Source organism: Canis aureus, chromosome 9, assembly GCF_053574225.1.
Source record: "Canis aureus isolate CA01 chromosome 9, VMU_Caureus_v.1.0, whole genome shotgun sequence".
In the NCBI taxonomy this organism is placed as follows: Eukaryota; Metazoa; Chordata; class Mammalia; order Carnivora; family Canidae; genus Canis; species Canis aureus.
This window is the reverse complement of record NC_135619.1, coordinates 65,474,282-65,498,859: the sequence shown is the minus strand read 5'-3', so window position 1 is coordinate 65,498,859 and position 24,578 is coordinate 65,474,282. Positions and strand designations below refer to the sequence as shown.

The 24,578-nt window shown below is 53.3% G+C and overlaps 1 protein-coding gene across 6 annotated transcripts in view; it reads left to right on the top strand.

Moving 5' to 3' along the window:
- The window catches only part of CCDC88C (coiled-coil and HOOK domain protein 88C), a 121,589-nt gene extending 99,733 nt beyond the window's left edge, over positions 1–21,856 (top strand). For 4 of the 6 annotated variants that reach the window (XM_077910376.1, XM_077910375.1, XM_077910381.1 and 1 more), the window contains 7 exons: positions 1,819–1,908; positions 3,415–3,650; positions 8,206–8,394; positions 11,643–11,708; positions 14,403–14,471; positions 16,186–16,475; positions 19,622–21,856. In XM_077910376.1, coding sequence (XP_077766502.1) covers positions 1,819–1,908; positions 3,415–3,650; positions 8,206–8,394; positions 11,643–11,708; positions 14,403–14,471; positions 16,186–16,475; positions 19,622–20,608 — 1,927 coding nt within the window. In that variant the 3' untranslated portion in view covers positions 20,609–21,856. The remainder of the gene's footprint in view (positions 1–1,818; positions 1,909–3,414; positions 3,651–8,205; positions 8,395–11,642; positions 11,709–14,402; positions 14,472–16,185; positions 16,476–19,621) is intronic. The other 2 variants (XM_077910377.1, XM_077910378.1) reach the window with 2 other exon arrangements.
- Positions 21,857–24,578: the final 2,722 nt, after the last annotated feature.

Sequence of the window (24,578 nt, the reverse complement as noted above, 5' to 3'; positions counted from 1 at the left end):
CTGGTGTAGGGGTGGTGGGATGTGTGGGGAGCGTGTCCCTGCTGGGCAGCTGTTGAGCTACAGGTGGCAGGAGTTGGAGTTCTGGTTGCTGACATGGGATGTGGAGAAGGTAGGCGGGTGGGGGAGGGACCCAAGGGAGACGGAAGTGGTCTAGCAGCAGGGAATGTCCAAAGAGAAAGTGGCTGGAGAGGGAGGCAGGTGCTCAACTGTGCCCAGCTCGTGGGTTTGGATTCACCAGGGCTGCTAGAAACAGAGGTCAGAAGGAAGAGCCCTGGGTACTGGAAGCCTCGTGATTTAGAAGTCCAATAGTCCAAGATACGTCTCCTGGATCTGGGTAATTTTTACCACCCTGTGCTGTGGTGGTGGGACTGTCCTGCCTCACGAGTGGGAGTGGCTGGCCAGCATTGGGAGGGCAAGAGGAGACATGCGGCAGGGGCATGTGGTCACGGTGGATGCCAGCCCACTGGCCGTCCTCTCCAACATAGTGATTGTCAGGAGCTTTGTCTGCTCCTGTAGAGCTGGCTCACCACCTGCTGGAGGATGGTTCACATTGAAAACCACACTGTAAATTTGGGGTGCTTACAACCGACCCTTGGCTGAAGTTGGCCCTCTGTAACCAGCTGGTAAAAACTGCCAGCAGGGGTTGGGCAGGTGCTCACTGGGAGAGTGGGGGCCTGGTGCCCATGGGGGATGATTTGATGGCAGTTTTGCATTCGAGAGTGTCTGTCGGGTGCCAGAAGTTGGCAAGCGTCCCAGGGCCTGCTCTGAGCAGAGCACCCTTCTGGGTCCCCTGAGCGGCTGCAAGGCCTGCTGTCTGTGAGTTTGTGTGCATCCGTGGGGCCACACAGCCATGGAAGCACGTGGAGAAAAAGGCCACATGGCGTGGTGGTGAGGACAGGAGAGCAGCATAGACATCAAGCCGGGGGTGCTGGGAGCAGAGTGGGCTTCTGTGATCAGGCCTGGAGGTTCACCAGGCTCTTGGTCTCCGTGGAGGTGCTGTTGTGCAGAGAGCTCTCCCGCCGCAGCGTAGGGGAGCCCCGCCCTCGCCTCTGGTTCAGAGGCCTCATCTTCAAAGGAAGAGCCCAGCGGGTGGAGGCCTGTGGGCAATGCAGAGGCCTGGGGCATCTTGACCCTTCCTGCATTTCTGAAAATGTAAACTGGTTCCCGGAGGCTTTGCTGCATAGCCCAGGGGTTTGGCTTCTCTGGCAAATTGGCAGACTTGCCCTGCAGGCCTCACGCGGCCGCCTGGCAGCAGGCTGCCACCACTTCAGTCCCCACCGCTCTCCTGGCTCTTTCCAGGCCCGCTGTGCTCCTTACCTTCTCTGTCTGGTCCCTAAAAGCTTTTGAGTTTGCCCCTGTGGAAGTGTTACCGGAAACCAGCATCGGAGTGGGTTCAGGTCAGAGGTCACTCTTTCAGCCTTGCTGCCCCTCAAGGGACCCGCTCCCTGAGAGCACATCTGCCCCTCACCAAAGGTGTTAATACATGAGCCCGGTGTCCAGCCCCAAATGCCCCATGTACTGCATGACCTGGCTGGCAAGTCCTTCCAGAAGTGTGTTCCGGTGGTTTAGGGGCTTGCTCCCTTGAGTTGACTTGAACCCGGACCCTGAGTGCTCTAACACGAACCCCTTGAGGCACTGGGGCTTCCCGGACCCATGCCAGATGCTCCCGTCCACATACCCCATTTCACGACAGTGGTGGTCATGGGCACGATGACGTCTGAATCCCAGAGAAGGTCCCGCCAGGGCTGGGCTGCTGAGTAAATGTACGGGTCTAATTTAAAACTCAATTGATCATCCTCCTTTCCGCTCTCTTCACAGAGACAAATTAAATGCCTTACGGAGGCATAAGGAAAAACTGGAAGAAAAAATCATGGATCAGTACAAGTTCTATGATCCTGCTCCAAAGAAGTGAGTTCATTTACGTGTCTGTGGTTTAAGTCCAGAGCAGAGAGCTTCCGTGGTCGTGAGCAGAGTGGAAACTGCTCCCGGCCAGAGCAGCGCCCTGCTCCGTGGAGGCTGTCCTATGACTGTCAGCCCTGGCCTCTGTGCTGTGGCCTGTCCTGTGAGGGTCAGCAAATGCCAGCTGACCCTGAGGACACAGGGGCGACCCTGAGGACACCGGGGGGACCCTGAGGACACAGGGGCGACCCTGAGGAGACGGGCTCACTTTAGCACGGCTCTTTCAAGGAGGCAGAGAGTCTGTAGCCTGGGAGCCAGACAGCAGGGTTGTCGTGTCTGAGTCTGTCTCAAGATTTTTTTTTTTTTTTAAGATTTTATTTATTTATGAGAGACAGAGGCGAGACACAGGCAGAGGGAGAAGCAGGCTTCCTGTGGGGAGCCTGATGTGGGACTCGATCCCAGGAACCCGGGATCACGACGTGAGTCAAAGGCAGATGCCCGACCCCTGGAGCCACCCAGGCGCCCCCGCCTCATGATTTAACTGGACGTGGGAAATCACATTCCTGTTCCGGGGGAAGCTGGTGCGCCCGTGTCCTTCCAACACGGGAACCCCTGGGCCTCACCTGGATTCCTTTGGACTCCCTGACCCCAGGGCAGGTTCCCACATGCATTCCTTTCTCCAGGCCCTCGGTGGTGGTCCCAGCTTGGTCCCCGGGGACTGCCGGCCATGTGCCGCTGGGCTTCCCCCCACACCCCCCATCCAGCCCCGAGCCCCCAGCAGCCGCCCCAGCCCAGCCTCAAAGTCGAGTCCCTGTAAACCTTTTGAGGTTCTCTGGGGAACCACGGAACTCCTGAACCTCAGTCCTTGCTCTGGCAGAGAGATGAAGACTCAGATGAGACGGTGATTTGTGTAAACATGGTACCAGCTAGTTTGAGCCATGTTTGTTTGTTTGTTAAATCAGAATTCCCATTTCCTGTCAGCAGCAACTCTGTTGCTTACTCTTAAAACTCTCTGGTTTTACTTTAAATGAGTCATTCTTGCCTACTCTCCCAGACTCCTCCACACCAAGGGCTGGTTGAAGAATGTCCACTTATTCTACTTACTAATAACTTGAGCAGAAGATGAGGAGGTCTGTGACTCAGTTCTAAAATGGCTTTTTAAAAAATTTTTTTTTAAATGGCATTTTTGACAGAAAAATTGCCAACAGACAGAGCTGAGGTTAGCACAGTGCAGCTTTGTTTTGCACGGATAATCAAGAGTTTGAGGTTTGCACCATGTTTGACATCCTGTCTCCCCCAGAGGCTAGGGTGAATTTCTGCACGGTACACACTTCCACCATCACTAGGCCCCAAGTCCAGGGATCCTGGTGATGGTGAGGAGCACCATTCTGAACCCCGAATGAATGGCTGCCAGGCTTGTGATGGAAAGCCCGGCTCATGTCAGTCAGGGCACCCTGTGGCCTGGTGGAGGGGTGACAAGGATTGGTTGTGTCCTAACAATCTGCTTCTCACTAGGAAAAACCACTGGATTGGCGCCAAAGCCTTAGTCAAGCTCATCAAACCAAAGAAAGAGGGTTCCAGAGAACGATTGAAGTCAACAGCAGACAGCCCTCCCTGGCAGGTGGAGTCCCCAGAGCCGACCCTGCCATCTCCTCAGGCCCTCAGATCGCAGCCAGAGAACCCCGAGGCCACCCCATCCAGCTGCAGCGGTGCAGAAGATCGGGATGCCCTCAATGGGCCTATGGGTAAAGGTAGGAGCGGCCGGCCAGGCTGCAGTTGGGCTACAGAGGGGCTGCTCTGGAGGGCTGTGCCTGGATAGGGGAGGATGAGAGATAACGTGTACAGGTGCACGGGAGCATGTAGGAGCTTGAAGAGGGTGCGCTGCATACACACATGTGCCTCCTTGCACATGTCAGCAACCTTAACCCAGGAGAAAACACGAATTCACAGCCGCAGCTGTGTCCCTTGACGGCTTTGTTATTTTAGAATGAAAGTGTCACTCATCACATAGGCTGTGGTAGGGCCTTGGCGTCCAGACCTACATGCACGCAAGCGCTGCAGAGGTTCTGACATGGATTCCTGTTTTTTTTATGCTGTGTTTCATCTAATCTGAGAGGTTATCATGATATGCTGCATAATTTCTATACTGGCAGGAAAGACACTGCAGTTAAAGAAGGCAGGGCTTTACCACTTCGGGATTTCTTTATACTCTGGTTGGACGGCTCTTATAAAGACGTAGGTTGGGGCATAAAAGAAATATAGGAGCACCGTAGATTGGCTGTGGCCATGCCACCTGGCCAGCGAAGACTGTCAGACACCATCGAAGCTGCATCTTGATTTCAGAAACGTGAAGGAATGGGGGGGTGGGGGGCAGGGATGTGTACCTTAGAGTCAGCTAGGCACAGCAATTGCCAGAAACATTGTTAAATTTTCCGATTTACTTTTTAAATATCTCTTAATGGGTTATTTACTCACAACCTGCCCAGCGTGCACCCTGAGTAATTTAAATTGTCGTGAAGGACACTAGAACTTTCTGAAGACCAGGCCTGTTATGCCTGAGAGTCCTGTGCCCCCGGGGGCTGATGTTATGGTGCTGAGGGCCAGTGGTGACAAGCTGCCCGGTGACTGTGACATGTGCACGAGCCTTTTGGGGGTGCCATTCAGTAGGTCCTGTTGCATCACTTTGAAATGCCGAGGAGAAAACGTGCGCGTGCACGCATACTGGGGCCTAATGCTTGCATTCCCATTCTTCAGAGATAGAGTAGGTAAGAGGCTCAAGTGCAGCTGGGTGATGGTGAAGCTGAGCCTTTGCTTCTATGTAGGGGGGCTCGCTCCCCTCAGGTGCTCACAGTAGCTATTTAAAGTTGACCGTTATGCCCTCAATTTGTATTATCCTTTAAATTGACTTAACTACCTACCCTTGCTCTCTATGAGCTAGGAAGACTTGGAGAAGAAATAAAGACTTGACAAACTAGTGGGTCGGGGAAAATTCTTTGTTGCAGCCACAGCAGCTGTGTATGTCCCGGTGCTGCTTCTGGGCTGGGCACCCTTCTAGCTCATTGACCTGCTGTGCCTGTCTCATGGGGTCCTAATGACCGCCCAAGGTGGGCACAATTAATCACCCCTTCTCAGAGCAGAGAAGGGGAGGCTTGCCCAAGTGAAACACTTGCCAGAGTAATCAATGGTAGAGCTGCAAACCGCCCCTGCCCACCACCCGCAGAGCCTGGGGTCCCTGAGTCGGCGGCTTGAGCGCTGGCCGCCAGGTGGTGCTGTGGAGGCAGAAATAAGCAATTACTGCTGTGTCCGCTCTAATCCTAAATCAGAAAAATGGTTAACCCAGCTCTGGTATTATAGGTCGAGTTCAGAAAGTTGTCAGAGCAGATGAGACTTGATTTTCAAGGCCACGATGGGTAAGATTGGAGTACAGGTTGCGTAGATCTTGAAGGGAATGGCTCTTGGTGTCGTGGGGTTTGGAGGTATAGAAACAGGTATTTTCATGATTTTCAGAGGTCATTTTAGATGAGAATTACCAACGAGTACTTCAGTAGACCGTCGTCTTGTGACATTGGGCCAGAAAAACATACCATTAGGGGTTTCCAGGGCCTTTGAACAGGAACCGGGAGCAGAGTGTGCACCAGGTCGTCCGGCGGGGCCTGTCATTAAAATGGATGAGTAAGGGAAGCCAAGTCCTAAATTAATAAACATCCTTACTTAATAATTTAACACACACCAAAATTGAAAAAATCTCAGCCATCGGCTCCCTGAGCGACACATAATTCTCCTCACGTGCCCAGTAACACATTGACACTAAGACGCCCCTGACTTAATCACGTTGAGTCAGAGCATAAATGATTCACTGAGTCCCGGTTCTGGGCTTGTCAAGGGTATTGCTCCCATCTTTCCTGGGTTGGACGGGACTCTGATCTCCTGTCTACATTTAGCTAATTTAGAATCGTTTGTTATTATTCATTTCATTTATTTGTTGTTTTGTTTTTTTTTCCTTCCTCTCTTGGGTTATCCGGGGAATAACAATTTAGCAGCTCAGCGCAAAAAGAGTCCCTTTTTGAGAAGCAAAAGCAAGGACAAAGACAAGTCTCCAACGGCCCACCCGACTCTCTCTAAACGCCTGCGGTTCTGGTCCTCCTCTGACATCCCATCCTCTCCTAACGAGCCTGTCCCTTTTTCAGAAATTGGAGATTTCTAATCCTTTCCCTTTATCATACCATTTTCATCATGTCTCCTCCTTCATTTCTGAAATTCAAACAAACCAAAAAAACAAAAACAAAAACAAAAAAAGTACCTAAAGGCCTGATGACCTATAGTGGACCCCTCCTAGGACCTCCTGATCCTAATTTCAAGCCAAGTTTAAAGTAGCCTGCGTGGATTCTGATTTCAAAAGAGAAGATGAGTTGTCACACCCCTGGACCATTTCTCCAGCACAGCACAGTTGTAGGGGAGCCTCGGGACATCCATGCACAGGTCCTCGGGCCAGGATGTCCGTGCCAATCAGTAAGTGCAGTGGCCATGTGCTGCCTCCCCTCGCTCGCACCTGCAGGCTTATGTCGTGCCCGTGTGTAAAGCAGAACTGGTCGGTTGTCGCTTTGCTTCCTAAAATATACGGCCTCTGTCAAGTGAGGTGTTTTTTTTTTTTGTTTTGTTTTGCTTTCTGTTTGGTTTTTTTTTTTAAGACTTATTTTTAAGCAGCTAAATTTAAAACCGCTGCCCTTTCCTCCTCTGTCAGAGCACCAAGTTGTTGGCTTTTGCTGACAAGGCTATTTTTCAGACATGCTCTGTGTCCAGAAGGATGTATTGCTCCATTCAAGCATTTTGTATAATTGGATCGATGTTGCCGAGCCAGAGGTCAGCCCAGACGAAGTTTTATGACTGTGCGGTAGCTCTCTGACCTCTTGGGCACAGAGGTGAATGCGATAGCGGACAGAAAGACCATCGTCACGTCCAGAACGGGGGGAGTGGAGTGCTGGTCGATAGAGGCCTTTAGCTACTGCGCTGTCTCCTGTCTGCTGTCCTTCTTGTGCCATCTTCCTGAGTCTTGCCACATCTTTCCATCACCTGTGTGATCGCTTATGTTTTCTCCCTTCAAGTGACTCACCGTTGCCACTTAAATTTATCTTAAATTAAAGGGAAAGATTATTACTCATGCTGTCGCTGGAAAACCAGTTACCACCATAAAAGCAAGGTAACCATATGAACAAATATCTGTTAAGCTGTTAAAGTTGGTCGATGTGGCACGGAGTCGATGTCACGCGCTTCACCTGAGAGACCCCAGTCCTCTGGGTCCCTGTGTCGCCAGCATGCCATCAGAATCGCCCCATTCTCTGCCATCCGTGCTAACTGTCGCTCCCCTCCACCTCCGCCCCCCGCCGTTTTAACCACACCTGTTGGATGCTTCTCCCTGCTCATCCCCCCAGACTTGAGTCTTGCTTCTCATCAAGGGTATCTTTCAGAATCCAAATTTTGCCTTGGTGTTTCAGGTTGTAAGATTTGGGCACTGAAAACTTCCCCAGTGAGTCCAGACGTGGCATGGCTAAGGCTGCCGGCGGGGTCGGTGTGGCGGGAGGGCACGCTCCGGTCCCTGGTGAGGGGTGCCTGGAGGGGGATGTGCTGCAAAACAGCACTGTCCTTGTGCCCTCGGGAGCTCCAGCTGCTCTCATGTTTGTCTTCCATCCACAGAGCCCATCCCTTGTCCTGCCACTAGGTAGTTGGAGGGTTTTTTGTTTGTTTTTTAAACATTTTTATATAGATTTTGTTAAACAAGGGTGTATGTTCCTGGTAGAAAGTGTAGTGATTTCAGAAGAGCACCAGATACAAGGTAAAAGTCACTCTTACAGAGACTAAGACTTCTTAAACAAATGATTGTTGGTGCCTCAATAAACTCCTCTCTCAAAGCCTAAGAGGGCCGTTGGCAGGATGCACGGATGTCCTGGACCTTTGGGGCTGTGGCTGCAGGCCTGGAGTGACCCAGGGCAGATGCCACCAGGGTCTTCTAAAATTGGGCATCTGAGTTACATTCGGCACTCTTACACCACAGGCGTGCCCCAAGCTCGTGCGTTGGCCTCCTGGCAACCGTGGGTTTGTCCTCTGGAGCTCTTGATCTTTTCCGAGGCTTTTGGGGCTCGCCCTCTGACCTGGCCTCTTGAGGCCTCGCTCACTGGCCTGCAGCCAGGGCCCTCCTGTTGAAACAGCGTCCCAGCTTCCATGCCTCCAGTCCCTGCACCCCAGTGCCCTTGCTTCAAGGCTTCGGTGCAGTAGCCCAGCCCCATTTCTCAATGTCCTTCTCTGCCCCAGGTCCTGGGGACCTAAAACCAAAGCAAGGGTCCCCGCACAGAGGCAGCCTTGACCGCACGGATGCCTCCACTGACCCAGCCATGAAGCCCTGGCCCTTGGAGCTGAGCTCCCGGACCTGTTCGACCTCAGCCATCACTACGACCCCTTCCAGCTCCACCCCCCTCTCCCGGCACCCAGGCCGCACCAAAGGTGAGTTGTGGGTGCCTGCGGAATTAGAGGGCTACACACCCAGCGTCCTGCCTGGGAAGACCCCAGGCTCACAGAGCACTTAGGCTGTAGGCAGACTAGCTTTGTCATCATGTGGGCATAGCCCCTGCCTGTCAGCTGGGTGATGCAGGGCAGACAGCTGCTCCCTCTGGAGGCCCAATGCCCAGCAGCCCTCACCACCCTGCTCAGGAGCTGGTGGCGCCAAGTAGCTCCAGAAGGGAGGTGAGCCGCAGTCTGGACTAGAAGCAGGAGTGTGGAGGCGTTTTCTCTAGGGAGGAAGCGTGACAGTGTTGGAACTGAGGGCTGCCCCATGGAGTGGGAGGCAGGGCTCTGGGTAGCTGAGAACAAGTGATTCGAGGAAGGTTTACAAACCGAACACCTCCCAGGGTGCCAGTGGCCATGGGTGCTCACACTGTTAGATGGGAGATTTCAACATCCTTCAAGCTGTATGAAAGCCTAGGAAATTCCCCTCCGAATGGCTCAGGTGGATCCTGTCAAGTGAAGCCGGGGGATGTTCAGGGATCCCTGGACCCCCGAGGGGAGCCTGTAACAGCAAGGACCCAACCCAGCGTGGGGCCGCAGAGTCGATGGGCGCTCCGCAGGGGTGGGAACTTTCTGTGCCTGTGGTTGATGGAGCCCAGGAGCCGTGAGGAGGTCGTCCCCATGAGGCAAGACCAGGGTGCCGTAGAAGAGAACGGTTGAGAGAAAGGCACTTAGGTGTCTAAAATACACAGACAGAAGGGAAGATGAGGCTTAATGCTAAAAAATTAAGATGTTCTGTTAATAACTTAAGAACATGAAAATATCCGAATAATAATAATTTAGAAACATGAAAATATCTGAAGCAACTGCGTGGGAAGTGGGGCCTTGGGGGTGTTGGGAATTGGAGAGAACCAGGAGGGGTGATGGTTTTCATCATGCCACCAGCCACTTGACTCCTGGAACCTGGCTGTGTAGGGCGGAGGGTACTGGGCCCTGCCCTGAAGTACACTGGGTTAGCCGTGTGACCCCTGGGGACAAGTGGGGTGATGAGCACAGGGCTGCCTGGCGGTGCTTCTCCATGTCTGGCCAGGCCCTGGAAGCGGCAGTCACTTGCTGCTAGAGGTCAGCTGGGGGGGGTGGGCAGTGGGGGAGGGGGGGTGCCACGTGCTGGCCGGGACAGGCACACCCTGGGCCCCCATTGTCGGCAGTCCCCCTTCCCACCCACCTTCCGGGCTGCGGGCACAGAAGCCTCCACCTCCCCTTGGACTTGCAGCGGACTGCATGGCTCCGGGTCCCACCCTTCAGACAGACCCACGGTCCGTGTCAGCCGAGACCCTATCCCTAAACCAGAGCCCAAGCCCAGGAACACCACGGCTGTTCCTATACCTGCGGAGCCCCCGGGAAGGTCAGTCACCACAGGAGACCTCAGCCATGCAATTCCCTGCCAGCCTGTTCTCAGCTTCGGGGGGGGCACATAGCCAGCTTCAAGCAGAAGGAAACCCCCTTAGAATCAGCCATTTCTTTAAGCAAATCTAGTTCCTTTTATTTTACATGCTTTTTTTTTTTTTTTTTTTTAAGATTTTACTTATTTAATGGGTAACACACAAGCAGAGGGAACAGCAGAGAGAGGGAGAGGGAGACGCCGTCTCCACTGAGCAGGGAGCCCAACGTGGGACCCCGGGACCACGACCTGAGCTTAAGGCAGATGCGTAACCAACTGAGCCACCCAGGCGCCCCAAATCTAGTTCCTTTTAGAGCTGAATTTAATAAATGAGATCTGGGCCCTCAGAGTCGCCATTGCATTTAGACCCTTCCAGTAAAGGAAGATAAGGACACCTCTGTGTCCCTGGTTTGTGTCAATAGTTCCAATTCAGATTTAATGTTACAGAAATGTTTTTTTCTTCTTCGATGTCCTCTTTGGGTGTCCTTTCCTTACACGGAACTCTTGTCTCCCGAAACATTTTTTTCTTGAAACTGTGCATCAGGGTTTAAAACGCAGGTGTGCCCGAGCTGCCAGTAACGGTAAGTTCAGCAAGCAATGTTCTCTTTGCGGCTCTTTCAGTCCTTAGATTGCATTTCACTAAGGACACTCTGACAGGTTTACATTCAAAATTCACTGCAGATAAATGTGTCTCTCTGTGCGATCCTGGTGACAGTTGAACACAGTAGGGTTGGTTTCCATTTTCAGACCTTTTTCTTCTTAAATCACCCCCGTGTTTTGTTTTTTTTTTTAAGATTTTATTTATTTATTTATGAGAGATACACAGAGAGAGAGAGAGAGAGAGGCAGGGACACAGGCAGAGGGAGAAGCAGGCTCCATGTAGGGAACCTGATGCGGCACTCGATCCTGGGTCTCCAGGATCATGCCCTGGGCCGAAGGCAGACACTCAACTGCTGAGTCACCCAGGCATCCCACCCCCATGTTTTTTAACATGCAAAACAGATTTCAAAAATCGGAATTGTGGTGAAAATGTGTATGTACTCCATGTGGTGTAGATATCTTTCCCTGGATCCCTTCCAAAACCATTCCAAAACCACCCTGTACATGACCTTTATTCTTCGTTCCTTGCTTCTGCTCCCATTGTTTCTTCCTGCAAAAATAAGCAAAATAGGGGTGCCTCGGTGGCTCAGCTGGTTATGCATTTCATCTCTTGATCTTAGCTCAGGTCTTGATCCTCAGGGTCGTGAGTTCAAGCCCCACATCGGGCTCCACCCCAGCCATGGAGCCTCCTTAAACCAAAAACATAAGTAAATAAACAAAATATACACACCTTGTTTTTTTCCCCACCTAGCTGTGCCTCGTGGAGACTTTTCTCAGTCTTTTTACGTTTATGGCTGCATGGTAATGAAAATGGCCACATGGTGACTTTTTCGGCCACTGCATCCCTGGAGTTGATTGCTAGTAGGATTGCCATGTCAGAGGACAAATAAACATACGCTTTTCCTACATAAGAGTCTGTAGTTGGTTACAGTGTTCTAGGCGCCCCGTCTTAATTACCAGTGACCTAGGGGCACCCGAGGGGCTCTGCGGTAGAGCGTCTGCCTGCGGCTCAGGGCATGATCCCAGGGTCCTGGGATCGAGTCCCACATCAAGCTTCCGACAGGGAGCCTGCTTCTCCCTCTGCCTATGTCTCTGCCTCTCTCTGTGTGTGTCCCTCATGAATAAATAAATAAAATCTTTATTTTTTTTTAAATAAAATCTTTAAAAAAGAAAATAAAAATAACCAGTGACCTTCCTTCCTCCATAGGCTATAATTCAGATGACAGCCTCTGTGACCCATCCCTGGAGTTTGAGTTCAACCACAGGCAGTACGGTGAGTGCTCAGGCTTCAATGCCCTTGTGCCTGGTTTTCATCAACAGGACTTTTCTTCTGATCTCAGTCCTGTATGGAAGTCCAACATATGAAACAGGCAAAAGTGTGGTGGTTGTGTTGGAGTGGGGAGGGAGGGCCCACAGTCCCTCCAGGCTCCCTTCTGCCTTCCCCTGGGGCCTGGGCATGTGACTTCTGCTTGCATACCTCCACTGACGGGGAAGTCACCACCTCTGAAGTGTTCCACTTCTATTGGCGACAGCTTCCCCTGCTTTTAAGTGCCCCTCAGGTTTGTCAGGACATTCTGGTGACCCACACGGGGAGCAGTGAGCGTGGGGAGGTGTCTCACGGTTCTTACGTGAATTTTGGTGGTCCAGAGTTGTTCAGAATTGTATGTGGTCTTAGAAATGCTTAGAAGCAGTTGGTCCTCTGACTTAGATATATCGTGAGTTTCTGCAGAAAGAAAACTGCATTACACCAGCCTTCCCAAACATTAAAAGCTGCTTTGGATTTTTATAATTTTTGAAAATCAAAAATCCTAAAAGGGGGGGAAATAATTCTTAAAACTCAGAAAGTTCACAGTGAGCTCTGTTTACTTCTAATCAACGAGAAACATAGGTGCCAGCATTATCTCCTACCCTAATCACTGTCTTTTTTTTTTTTTTTTTTAAGATTTCTTTTAGTGAGAGTACAAGTGGTGGGGGTGGAGGGGCAGAGGGGACAGGAGAGAATCCCAAGCATGCTCCCTACGGAGCACAGAGCCCAACTCAGGGCTTGAATTCATGGCCCTGAGATCACGACTTGAGCTGAAATCAAGAGTCGGATGTTTAACCAGCTGAGCCTCCCAGGTGCCCGCCCTACCCTAGTCGTTGTTTTAAGCATCTTGTGATGCAGAAACCGGCATGCCGCTTCTGAGAAAATACAGAAGAGTTTAATGCACAGGGCCCTTGTGTGTGCACAGGGAGTGGAGGGTTAACACACCAAGGTGCTGGCTGCCGTGCTTTGTGAAGGCGCCTTGAGAGCCAGAGCGACGCTCCAGCAGCTCACCACTGAGGGGTTTTCTTCCTAAGTACTCTGATTCCTTGAGATTTTTTTTTAAGATTTTATTTATTTATTGGACAGAGAAAGCAAAAGAGCATAAGCACGGGGGAGCAAGAGGCGGAGGGAGAAGCGGGCTCTCCTCACAGAGCAGGGAGCCCAGCACGGGGCTGGATCCCAGGTGCCCTCCTTGAGCTTCTCTTATCAGGAAAAAGAAGGAAAAGCAGTAGCTAAATAAACAAAAGTGCATTGAGGGGTGGGGACCCCTGGGTGGCTCGGTCGGTGGAGCGTCCTCCTTCAGTTCAGGTCATGACCTCGGGGTCCTGGGATGGAGCCCCACATTGAGCTCCCTGATCATTGGGGAGTCTGCTTCTCCCTTTCCCTCTGCCCCTGGCTCGTGTTCTCCTCTCTCTCTCTCTCTCTCTCTCTCTCTCTCTCAAAATTATTTTAAAAAAGCATTTTAGGTCTTACTGATTTGTGTTAGTTTTCTTTTAATGAAACTTAATTCCTTTTTAAAGGGAGATGTGCGTTCTTTATGTCATTTTTTCCCTTCTCAAAGAGAGGACTGACTCTTCTTTTACACTTTTCTCAAACACCAAGTGTTTATTTGGCTCCTCCCCAAACCCCTTTTGCTATTAAGAGTTTTCCAGATGCCTGCTATTTGCGGAGCACACTAGCACTTGGGAACCAGGCGCCCTCTAGACCCAATCAGAAGAAAACTCTCCCCGGGGGAGGGTAAGCAGCGCACCTCCTAGCACATCTCCAGTTCCCCACACGGTTCCCCTCAACACCAGCTGCAGGCTGAGAGGGATGCAAGGATAACAGAAATGCAGTTCCCGTCCCCCAGGGGTTCATGGTCCAGCAGGACAGATGCTGGTGCGGAGCAGCAGGCTGGCAGGGCTCCTGGGAGAGTGGACCAGGAGAAGCAAGCCTGCAGACTTGAAGGGGCAGCCTGCAAGGGGTGGAGCACCCCTCCTGCAGCCGGGTTCCCCCTAAAACCTGAGAGCTGCCCCACGCAGACTCAGGCAGGGCTGGTTTCTCCAGCCCTTGTCACTATACTGGCCAATTTTTCGCTTGGGGGTGGATGTAGGTTTGAGACAGGTGATGCAAGGGGCTGGCAGACCACGAGCGACCGGGAAGAGCGAGCCCTCCGTCTCCTCTGAGGGTCCCAGCTCTCGTGCCTGTGCATCACTGAAGTGTGCAGGCACACTCCCCCTCGTGCACACATACACATGTAGATATGGCTGTTTCCTGGCTCCCACCCTCACCAGGTTGCATGTGTTCTAGAAAGCTCTGTGCAGTAATAGGAATGGACATTCCCACCTCAGCCTCAGTTGGCTTACTTTGAGCCGTCCTTGGTTTTGGTCTGCTTACTGTACTAGGGTTCAGTGTGAGGCTTCTTCTAAGTCCTAGCCCTGGACCCAGTAAAAACAATAGAGTCGCCTACTGGATGCTGTGCCTCGCACTCAAGTTGACAGAGCTTGAGCTCCTGATGGGAGAACAAGGAGAACCCCGAAATCCATCCTTTCTGAGGACATTTGCCTTAACATTGTTGGCACAGAGCAGCTTTGTTACGCAGCTTTTCTCAGATGGTGTGGTCCGAGGCATTCCCCTCCCTCCACCCCCTGGCCGTTGAGGCTGAGTGTCGCTTCCTTTCAGTGTCCCGGCCAGACAGCTTGGAGACCAGTCGGAACGCGTCCAGCGACAGCTCACCTCTTAACCTCAAAGGTGGGTCAGCCTTGGCCTCCGTGCAGTTGTCGTTGTAGTAGGGTCTTTGGTTCTAGGCTCATGTCACTTTTGTGGTTAAAGCGGTAATCGTCACGGGCTCCACCACCGCATCACGCATTTGCAGTTCCAGCCTGCATCATGCAGTATCAGGTGCAGACCCAGGCGATTGAGTGAATCCCTTTACCCCCAGAGCCCAGCCAGGGCCTCTAGGCATGGCACCCTTGCTCCAGATCTGAGCTACTTGATCTTCAGAGTGGGAGTAGTAACCATAGTTCCATCCATGTTGGTCAGAGAGCACCGTCAGATAACTTTGATTCTTTTACATGTTTTGACCATATTTTAATAGCGCATAGTGTCTTCTGTCTTAGCAGACATTTCTGTGCATTTGAAAAGAATGTATATGTGGTCCCAAGACTAGAAACTTCGCAGATTTTTTTTTCTGCTAACATGCACATGACCAGCCCCTAGAAGAACCCTAGCATGTAACAGGCGCTGAGTAAATCTTTTTTTTTTTTAGTAAATCTTTAATAAATGAATAGATGATACCTAATGTGTGCAGGGCCTTATAGCAATTAATATTAGATAACAATTTAAATTTCACCAGAAGCTTACACTTCTTTCTGAAGTTGTTCTGTTTTTAAATGCCAGACTGAGAAAGGGATGGAGTGGGGAAGGAAGCCTCTTACACTGCTGGTGGGAATGCAAAGTGGTGCAGCCACTCTGGAAAACAGTGTGGAGCGTCCTTGAAAAGTTAAAAATAGAGCTACCCTGTGACCCAGCAATTGCACTACTGGGTATTTACCCCAAAGATACTGATGTAGTGACCCAAAGGGGCACCTATACCCCAATGTTTAAGCAGCAATGTCCACGATAGTCAAAAATATGGAAGGAGCCCAGATGTCCATCGACAGATGATGGAGTAAGGACGTGGTCTATATATACAGTGGAATATTACTTAGCCTTCAAAAAATGCAGTCTTGCTATTTGCAACCATGTGGATGGAACTCTAGAGGGTATTATGCCCGCAAAGTAAGAGAAAGACAAATACCATATGATTTCTCTTGTGGACTTTAAGAAACAAAACAGAGGAGCAGAGAGGCAGGGAGGGAAAAAAATAAAACAGATGAAACTAGAGGGAAACAAACCATGAGAGACTCTTAACTCTAGGAAACAAGCTGAGGGTCGCTGGGAGGTGGGGGAGGTGGGGGATGGGGTCACTGGGTGACAGGCATGAAGGATGGCACGTGATGGGATGAGCCCTGGGTGTTGTGTGCAGCCGATGCATCACTAGGCTGTACCCCTGAAACTAGAAATATACGATATGCTCATTGAATTTAAATAAAAATAAACGAATGAACGAAAGCATGTATGCTTGCAAAACTGAAATCCTAAAGCTCTCCCCCAAAAAAGTGCTTTTTAAAGTAGGCTCCACACTCAATGTGGAGCCCAGTGCAGAGCTTGACCTCATGGCCCTGAGATCAAGACCTGAGCTGAGCCCAAGATCAAGAGTCAGGTGCCTAACTGACTAGACCCCCTGAGCGCCCCTTTCCAAAGTGTTCTTCACACCAGAATCCCCACCAGGTTCTCTGGCAGGGTTCTCTCTCTTCTTGCTGAACCCAAGGAGCACAGAGCCCCCTGGAGGCAGATGAGCCGAGGAGGGAGACTCAGGTGTGCTCCTCTGTTTCTCCCCCACCCCCACCCCTGTGCCCCCCAGGTTCCTCCGACCAGCTCCACGGCAGGTCCGAGAGCTTCAGCAGCGAAGACCTGATCCCCAGCAGGGACACGGCCACTCTGCCACGGGATGCCAGCACCCAGGGGCGCAGTGCCCCCGGCCGCCACGAGTACCCTCCACCCCGGAACGGGCCTCTCCCCCAGGACAGTGTCCAGAAGAGAGGCACAGCCCAGCTTCACGCGGGGGCCCGGCACTGCTCCGCCTCCCCGAGCAGTGAGATGGTCACCCTGGAAGAGTTCCTGGAGGAGAGCAACCGGAGCTCCCCCACCCCTGTGAGTGGCCCAGAGCTCGGACACAGCATCCCTCTCTTCCCCCGCCGCCTCCCCGCTTTGGGGCTGGGGGCAGAGACCCTGGCAGCAAAGTCACAGAAAGGGACGGGGCAGCAGTGGCCTGGCCTGGGGGTAGGGGAGGATCCCCACTAGCCTGCTGGCAGCCAGCCCCCGACCCCAGGGCCAGTGGGCGCCGTCTGTGAGGTGAGCAGGTAGGAGGTTGCCGCCAGCATGGAGGGGGGGATGGTGTGTGGCCACCCTGGGGAGCTTCTCAAGGTCCAGCCGGCATCCCACTTGGCAGCATCAGGGTCTCACGGTGGCCCTTGGGGTGGAGCCCTGAGTACTGCTTACCCTGAGCCTTCACCTGCAGGCTCGGCAAACTCTGTAAAGGGGCAGTATGTTTTAGGGCTTCCGGGCCCCATGTTCTCCTACAGCTGCTCAGCGCTGCCGTTTCAGGAAGAACAGCCTGAGCCCACCTGGCAATGAACGGGCATGGCTGCGTGCTGACAAAACTTCGCTAACGGACGTTGACCTGTGAATTTTATATAATTTTCGTGTGGCCCGTAATGCTCTTTAAAAAAAAAAAAAAAAAAATTCCAGCTATTTAAAAATGTAAAGACTTTTCTGAGTTCCTAGGCCGTACAGAGGGTATGGCAACCCGAGACTGAGCCCCAGCTATGGTTGGCTGATCTGTGCTCTGCAGCTGCAGCCCAGATGTCACGGACATTCAGATTTCCTCCTCTAACCCCTCCCAGGGCTCAGGGCAGCTCTTCCTGAGCTGTGTGTATCTTTTACACACTCCACCTGGCTTCAGTCTTGTGAGCAGTTGGGCGGCCGGACAGATAACTGGGCTATCTCGCAATGGAGATCTTTCAAGGATTTTTAATGCTTCCCATGCCTCCATGGTATTCCGCTTAAATAAACAGTGGAACTTTCTTTAGCTCCTCTGTAGTAGGCCAGGGTGGAACCCACAGTCTTGCTCGGTGGGTATTTACTGAGCACCTACTCTGTGCTCTGCAGCATGCACAGGGTCAGCTCTCCAAAAGCAAAGCAAACCACTTAACTGGCAAATTTTTGCCACATACTTGCTAGTGCTGAGTCTTATGGTCGGCCCTGAAAGGAAATTGAAGAACATGGTCCCTGCTCGCCGCCGCCCCCCCCCCCCCCCCCCATTCTGTTCCTGTCTGGCAAGCACTTACTCTATGCACCAGGAGTTGGAGAAACCCAGCAGAAGCCCTGCTGCTCTCGGGAGGTTTGCCACTCAGTGGTTTGCACGCAGGCTTAGCTGGTGGCACTTGCTGGGTATGATGGGGGCGCTCCCTGAGGGCCTGCATCCATACAGGGTTTCCAGATGATGCTCTGGCTGTTGGTGTGCGTCTAGGCATCCCACAGGTAGCCCTGATGTGGTGGAAAAAATGAGGATGGCCCAGAAAGCAGGGAAACCTGAGATCGGAAGGTTTTCCTTCTTGACCCTTTTCTGTGTACCTGTCACAGTGAGTTTCCTTTCCCTTTGCAGCTCTCAGGGGACCCTGCTCAGCTCAGACATGTCCCTGGTAGTCACACTTCCTTACTTATGCCCCATATCAGCAACCATCCCTTCTCAGCCTAAACAAGCCCAGAAGGATCTATGGCTGTTCATGCTAGGAGCTGATGTGTGTGTGGCCCTGGAGCACCACCTGCACCTCTCAGCCTGCCATCCCCAGGCACCTGACCCCTCCCCTGAGCAGCCCCAGGGAAGGTACAGCATGCCCCACCTGTGCCTGCACTCCCTGAGGGAACAGGGTGTCTCAGGATGGGCTTGCTGGGTGGCCACATGGGGCTGCATATCAAAGAATTAAGAATGTCCATCAGGGAGCTGGGTGGTGCAGGCCGCAGCTCCAGTCAGACAGCCGTGGGTGAGCTGTGGAAGCCCCGAGGCTTCAGCTTCCTTACCTGTTAAAGGTTGTTCTAGGCCAACCTCAACCTCGCGAGGCCTGCTTTGAAAACTAAGGGAGGTGTTAGCTTTTTGGTGGTTATGCAGTGCCTGGCATGCAGGAAGCTGTCTGTGTTGATGACCACAGCCTCGCTGCTCCCTCAACCGGAATCTGTGGCTTCAAATAGCCTAAAATGGCAGACTGTGTCTCTGTCAGGTTGAGCATCCAGATGCTTCCGTGGACCAGGAGTTGTGGGCAGGTGCAGGTGGTTTCTGAGCTCTGCTGCCCCCGCGACAGGTCATATCACCTGCCATGGGAACATATTTCCCTTCCTGGTTTTGCAGCATCCATGAGCCTAAGGAGGAACCGCCACTTGGCTCCTCCAGGCTGAGGTCCTGACAGAGGCCAAGGTGACCGAGCGGCGTCCCCTGCCTTGGCCTCGGCAGCTGTTTGCCTGCAGGGCGGTGATGGAGGACTCAGCCTCACTGGCCAGGGGAAGCCCAGCAGGGTGGTGACTTGAGGGGAGCAGCCTGGCAGCTGGACTGTCCCATGCACTTCTTTCCTCCCCTCTGCCCTCCACTTCCCACCTCGGGAGTCTGCCTTTGTGGACCTCACTCCCTGACCCCCACCCCCACCCCGCCTGCCTCTCGCAGAGAATGGTCCAAGTGGCAGTGAGGGCCCTGGCAGGCCACTGTGCCCCCGCCGTCCCACATGCCCGCCAGCCGGTCCCTGAGCCGGGCCTTCAGCCTGGCCTCCACCGACCTTCTCTGGGCCAGCTTCTGTTGTTCCCCCTCCCCTGTGGCCTGGACAGAGCCTTGAGTGTGCACGAGTGCACTGGGCTGACTGGGGGGAGAAGGTCTGGTGCCACCAGTAGCTTCCTCCTCCCGCCCTGCCAGGTGAGAGGGTGAGAACAGATGGGGGCCGGGGAGGCAGGCCTTCCGCCCCGACCTCTCCATAGACTGGGGGAGCTCTGAGGGACGTCCTCTCCCTGTCTGCTGTATCCAGGTCTGCAGAGTTAGGCGGCTGCCACATGGCACCTGGGGTCCCCCACCGGTGACCCACATACCTGACCAGGGGTGCGTGGTGGGGTAGCATTATACATGGACGAGGCCAAGCAGGAGCAGGAAACCGCAGTTCGGCCAGCTGCACAGCCCAGCGGCCGTCCAGGGGGGTGCAGGCTGCCCCAGCACCGCCTGGCTCTCACACCACCTCTCGCCCCTTCTCCCTTCCCTGTAGGACACTCCCAGTTGCCGGGATGACCTGCTAAGTGACTACTTCCGAAAGGCCAGCGACCTCCCGGCCATTGGAGGCCAGCCAGGACCCCCTGCCAGGAAAGAAGGGGCCAAGATGCCCACCAGCTTTGTGAGCCCTACCGTCAAGATGGCCAGCAGCACCTCCGAGGGGAAGCTGCTGAAGCCCGGGCAGTATGTGAAGCCAAACTTCAGACCTGCCGAGGCCGAGGTCCTGCCCGGTGTCCCCCCGAGACAGGCCCAGCCCCCCCAGAGCCTGTCCCTGGGCCGACCCCGGCAGGCCACCGTGCCCCCGCCGTCCCACACGCCCGCCAGCCGGTCCCTGAGCCGGGCCTTCAGCCTGGCCTCCGCCGACCTTCTCCGGGCCAGCGGGCCAGAGGCTTGCAAACAGGAGGCCCCTCAGAAGCCGGGGAGCCCCGACCCCTCAGGGGGCAGAGAACCCGGCAGCCACGCCCTGCAAGGCCCCACCGCCCCCAGCTCCCACTGCCTGGCCCGGGAGCGGACCCCACTTGTGGGAAAGACCGGAAGCCCCGGTCAGGGCTCGGCCCCCCGCAGCCGGGCCCCGGACGTGAGGCGCTTCTCCCTGGCTCCCCCGAAGGAGGAGAGGCTGGCCCCGCTGCCGCCGTCCGCCACGGCCCCGGCCATCGCCGCCGTGGGGGGCAGTTCCTGTGGCAGTGGTGCCGCGGCCCCGGCCGCCAGGACCAAACCCCCGACGCCCCCCAACCCGGCGGAGGTGGCCGCCATCACCGCGGTCCGGGGCGTGCTCGGCCTCTCAGAGGGGGACGGGGCCCCAAGGCAAGGCCACGGCGCGGGGCTCCCCGCGAAGAGCCCGGGGAGGTCTCCTGACCCTGCTCCCCGCGCCGGCCGGGCCCCGGAGGACTCGAGTCGCGGGAGCAGCCTGAAGAGCACGCCGGCGTCCCCCGAGCCTGGAGGGGACCAGCAGACGGTGTGGTACGAGTACGGCTGCGTGTGACTCGTGACTCGTCTGGGCCCGTGGCGCCCGAACCTTAAAACTACTGACTCACCTTGCAATGACGATGGCCTTTTCTTCTGTCTGCCTGTGGTGTCGGGAAAGGGTTTGAGGATGAGGACGGGCTCCTGGGCCCCTCTCCTGCTCGTTTTGTTGATGGAAACACTGTGCCAAGCCCTAAGAGGATGTCGCCCCCGGGTGTGTGCGCGCGTGCTCTATCTGTAGCCTCCAGCAACTGCTATCTTTTGAACAATCCACTTCAGCTTCGGGACACTCAGAACACAGTGACCAAACCGACTACAAAGTAGACACTATTGAGCACGTCCCTGTAGAACACTCATTTGCAACTTGTCAACCTCTCTTAAAGCACGCACGTGCATGTGTGCGCGCACGCTTTTGTGCAAACACACATTCACATAGCCAAGCCCTAGTGGCTCTGGAAACTCCATACCCTTTTTTTTCCCTAAAAGCCATTTGATCCTAAGAGAAGTCCAGACTGGCCAAACTACAAATAGCTCAAGGACCTCAGGTCGACCCAGAATTAGGGTTGCTGCTGAAAACCAGGAGCGTTGCCACGCCGTTCCTGGGGTCCCAAGCAATTCCCTTTCACCCCAAGGCCAAGGACGCCTTCCAGGCAGGTGGCCGGTGGCCTCGGTCTTTGGCCACATGGACACCTGCCCTCCCTGGCACACTTTTCTACAAACACTGGATGTGCTGGGTCTAGGGGCCGGGGCAGAGAGAGGCGCCTGCCCCAGCCCTCTCCCAGCAAGTGTACATAGTGTACAGAGGGGAGGTGTGCAGGAGGGGGTGCACGCCTGGTTCGTAATGTGCACCTTCCCTGATCTCAGATGTTGATTTATTATTTCTGAATAACTTCTTGTGGTAGAAACCAAATTTCTTTTAATATATTACATATATATGTACACGCTCCTGTGAAATACGTGTACGTCGAGGGGGAATCTATTTATGTTCCATTGGGAGTCTTTTCGATCAGGAATCTCACCTGCTGCTTTGTGTATTTGGTTGGGTTCCTGACACGTTTTGTCTTTCTGTTTAGTAAAGGTGCTCTTTCTGGGATGTACTAAACCTGGTGATTTTTTTTTAAGATTATTTTTTCTTTTGGTTTCATATACTGAGAAAGAAATGGGACTATTAACAAGATCGGTGGTAGGTGTGCTTTGGGTTGTGTATTAATAGCCATTCACTCTGGAACACAAGGACAGGATTGTAATAAAATGAAAAGGCATAGAATCGAGTCCTGGTTTTTCTCACTGGCCGGTGCTGGCGGCATTGGACTGGCTGTCGGGGGCTCTCCAGGCGCCCTCCCGGCCATCGAAAGCCACAGCGCCCTTTGCTACCAGGTCAGAGGAGACAAAGCAAGGTTTCTGTGCTTACCAGACAACAGCTTTTTCCCAGACTTGCGTTTATTTTCGATTAGTAAGAGTTGGGTCCCATTTTGATGTGGGATTCATCTCATGACGGAATCTCAGCTCCCGCCAGTCCTCTGGGTTTTCCCAAGGCTGCTCAGCTAGGAAGGGCCAAATCTGGAATTTAGATCTTTAAGACCTCAGCTCAGAGGCTTGAGTCAGACGGAGGGAGGCCGGCTGTACATACCCACACGGGACAAGATTTTCCTTCAAGTGGTTTTTTTTTCTACTTGCTCCCTCAGTGTCTCCTTCCTCCCTCACCAACCTGTAAGAGCCCCACTCCTGGCCCTTCACTGGCCCTTTCCAAAGCTCTGCGGTCTGTGGCACATGACCGCTCAGGGGGAGAAACCACCCACAACACCTGGGCCAAACTGAGCAGTGGCCACCTCGTGCCTTCCTCCTGTGCGGCCTTGGCAGAATTTGACACCTGCCCAGTTACACCTTGAACTTTGTCTAGGATTCTCTGCCCTCTGGAACATCTCTGCAGCTCACACTTGCCAGCTCTTCAGGCTTTCTGTAGACTCATTGAAAGCTAAGGTGTGGATTACGATTCAGTCATCAAAAAAATGAAATCTTACCATTTGCAACAACATGGATAGAACTAGGTGTGATGCTAAGTGAAATAAGAGAAAGACATGATTTCACTCAGGTGGAATTTAAGAAAATAAGGGAGGGGAAATAAAGCAAGATGGATCAAAGGGGGAGACAAACCATGAGACTCCTAACTCTAGGAAACACTGAGGGTCACTGGAGGGGAGGGGGGGTGGAGGAGAGTGGGGGGATGGGCATGAAGCAGGGCACATGATGGGATGAGCACTGGGTGTTCTATACAACCGATGAATCACTGAATCACCTCTGAATCACTGAATCACCTCTGAAATTAATACACTATATTAATTACTTGAGTGTAAAGAAAGCTGAGGTGCTAGGTCCTAGAGGCTTCCCCTTCCATGCACCCCCTAGGGTTAGCTGAGTACTGACCACTCCCAAGGTTGAGGCCTGAGGTTGCACTTGCTGCCTGATGCCCCCGCCTGGGCCTGTAGGCCTCAACTCCTCTGCCTGGCCACCCTCCCCCATCCCCACCCCCACCCCTCTAGCTCCCCTAGCTCATCCAACCATAAGCAGTCCTACAATCACAAAAACCGGAAGCCTGTGATGCAGGCTTGGCTCTTCCTCTCCCTGCACCCTACACATTATAAGTCACATCCTGGACTGAGAATGTGTCTGGAATTTACGTGCGTGCACATGCGCGCATACACACACACACACACACACACATACACACACACACACACATGCCGCCCATTATCCTAGTCAGCCATTCTCAGCCAGCTGTTCTCATCCCAGGTCTCACACACACCTGGCCCTGGGGTTGGCCACAGCTTGCCAAATTGGCTGCCTGCCTCAGACAACGTCACCTTCATGGCACCTCTCCGGGCATTCACCCCGGATGACCTTTCACTTTGAACCATTCCCCCATCTGCCTACCTCCACACTCAGGGCACCCATCCTTTTGCACTCTGTCCTCTCTACATGGCTCACTTTGAGGTGCACCCAGCCCTCTGATCACTCCCTCCTCTCACCCTGGACAAGCTCATACACATCCTCCACATCCACGATTTTAATTACAATCTGTTCCCAGAAGGCTCCAGAAATCTCCAGCCCCAGACTCTCCTTGGAACCTCCAGAGCTGACCTGTGTTTCCAGCTTGGATGTCCCAATAACACCTCCAACTCTGAACACTCACCATCCTCCCCCCACCAAAGCCTCTCTGTATCACCCATCTTGTCCTACCTGTCCCCTTATATCTAGACAATATTCGATGTTGCTTTCCTGTATCTTATCCATGACTTCGCCAGCTGGTTCCAGTTTGGACACCTCACTGACATTCACTGCCAACCCCAGGCTCTGGTCCCCCCCTGGGCAGTACCACAGGGTCCTGCTGCTGAGCAGGGCATCCCAGATCATGCCCCTCCTGAGCTCCAGGCCTGCTCTGCACTGGCCTGGGAGATGCGTGACCTGGTGTCTGGGAGGAAGCAACCGATAGCTGGTATTCTCGCCGGTAGCTCAGGGGTGAGGTCTGCCTGGCCTGGAAAGAGACCTGGGATCATCTCTGGGTCAAGAGGGGCTCACCCCGGGTAGAGCACTGAAGTGGGAAAATGAGAAAGCATAGGACAAATCCTGTGAAGCATCCAGCCAGGGTTAAATATCCAGCCAAATGTTTATCCGTCAACTGGAGAAGGGGAGAGCATGCATGTATATATAGACACACACACACACACGTATACATATATGAAAAGTTTGGCTGGGCAGCCCTGGTGGCTCAGAGGTTTAGCGCTGCCTTCAGCCCAGGGTGTGATCCTGGGGCCCCAGGATCGAGTCCCACATCGGGCTCCCTGCATGGAGCCTGCTTTTCCCCCTGCCCGTGTCTCTGCCTCTCTCACTCTGTGTCTCTCATGAATAAATAAAATACTTTTTTTAAAAAATGAAAAATTTGGCTGATACAAGATATGTAACAAAATTTACAAATAATAAAATGTGTAATA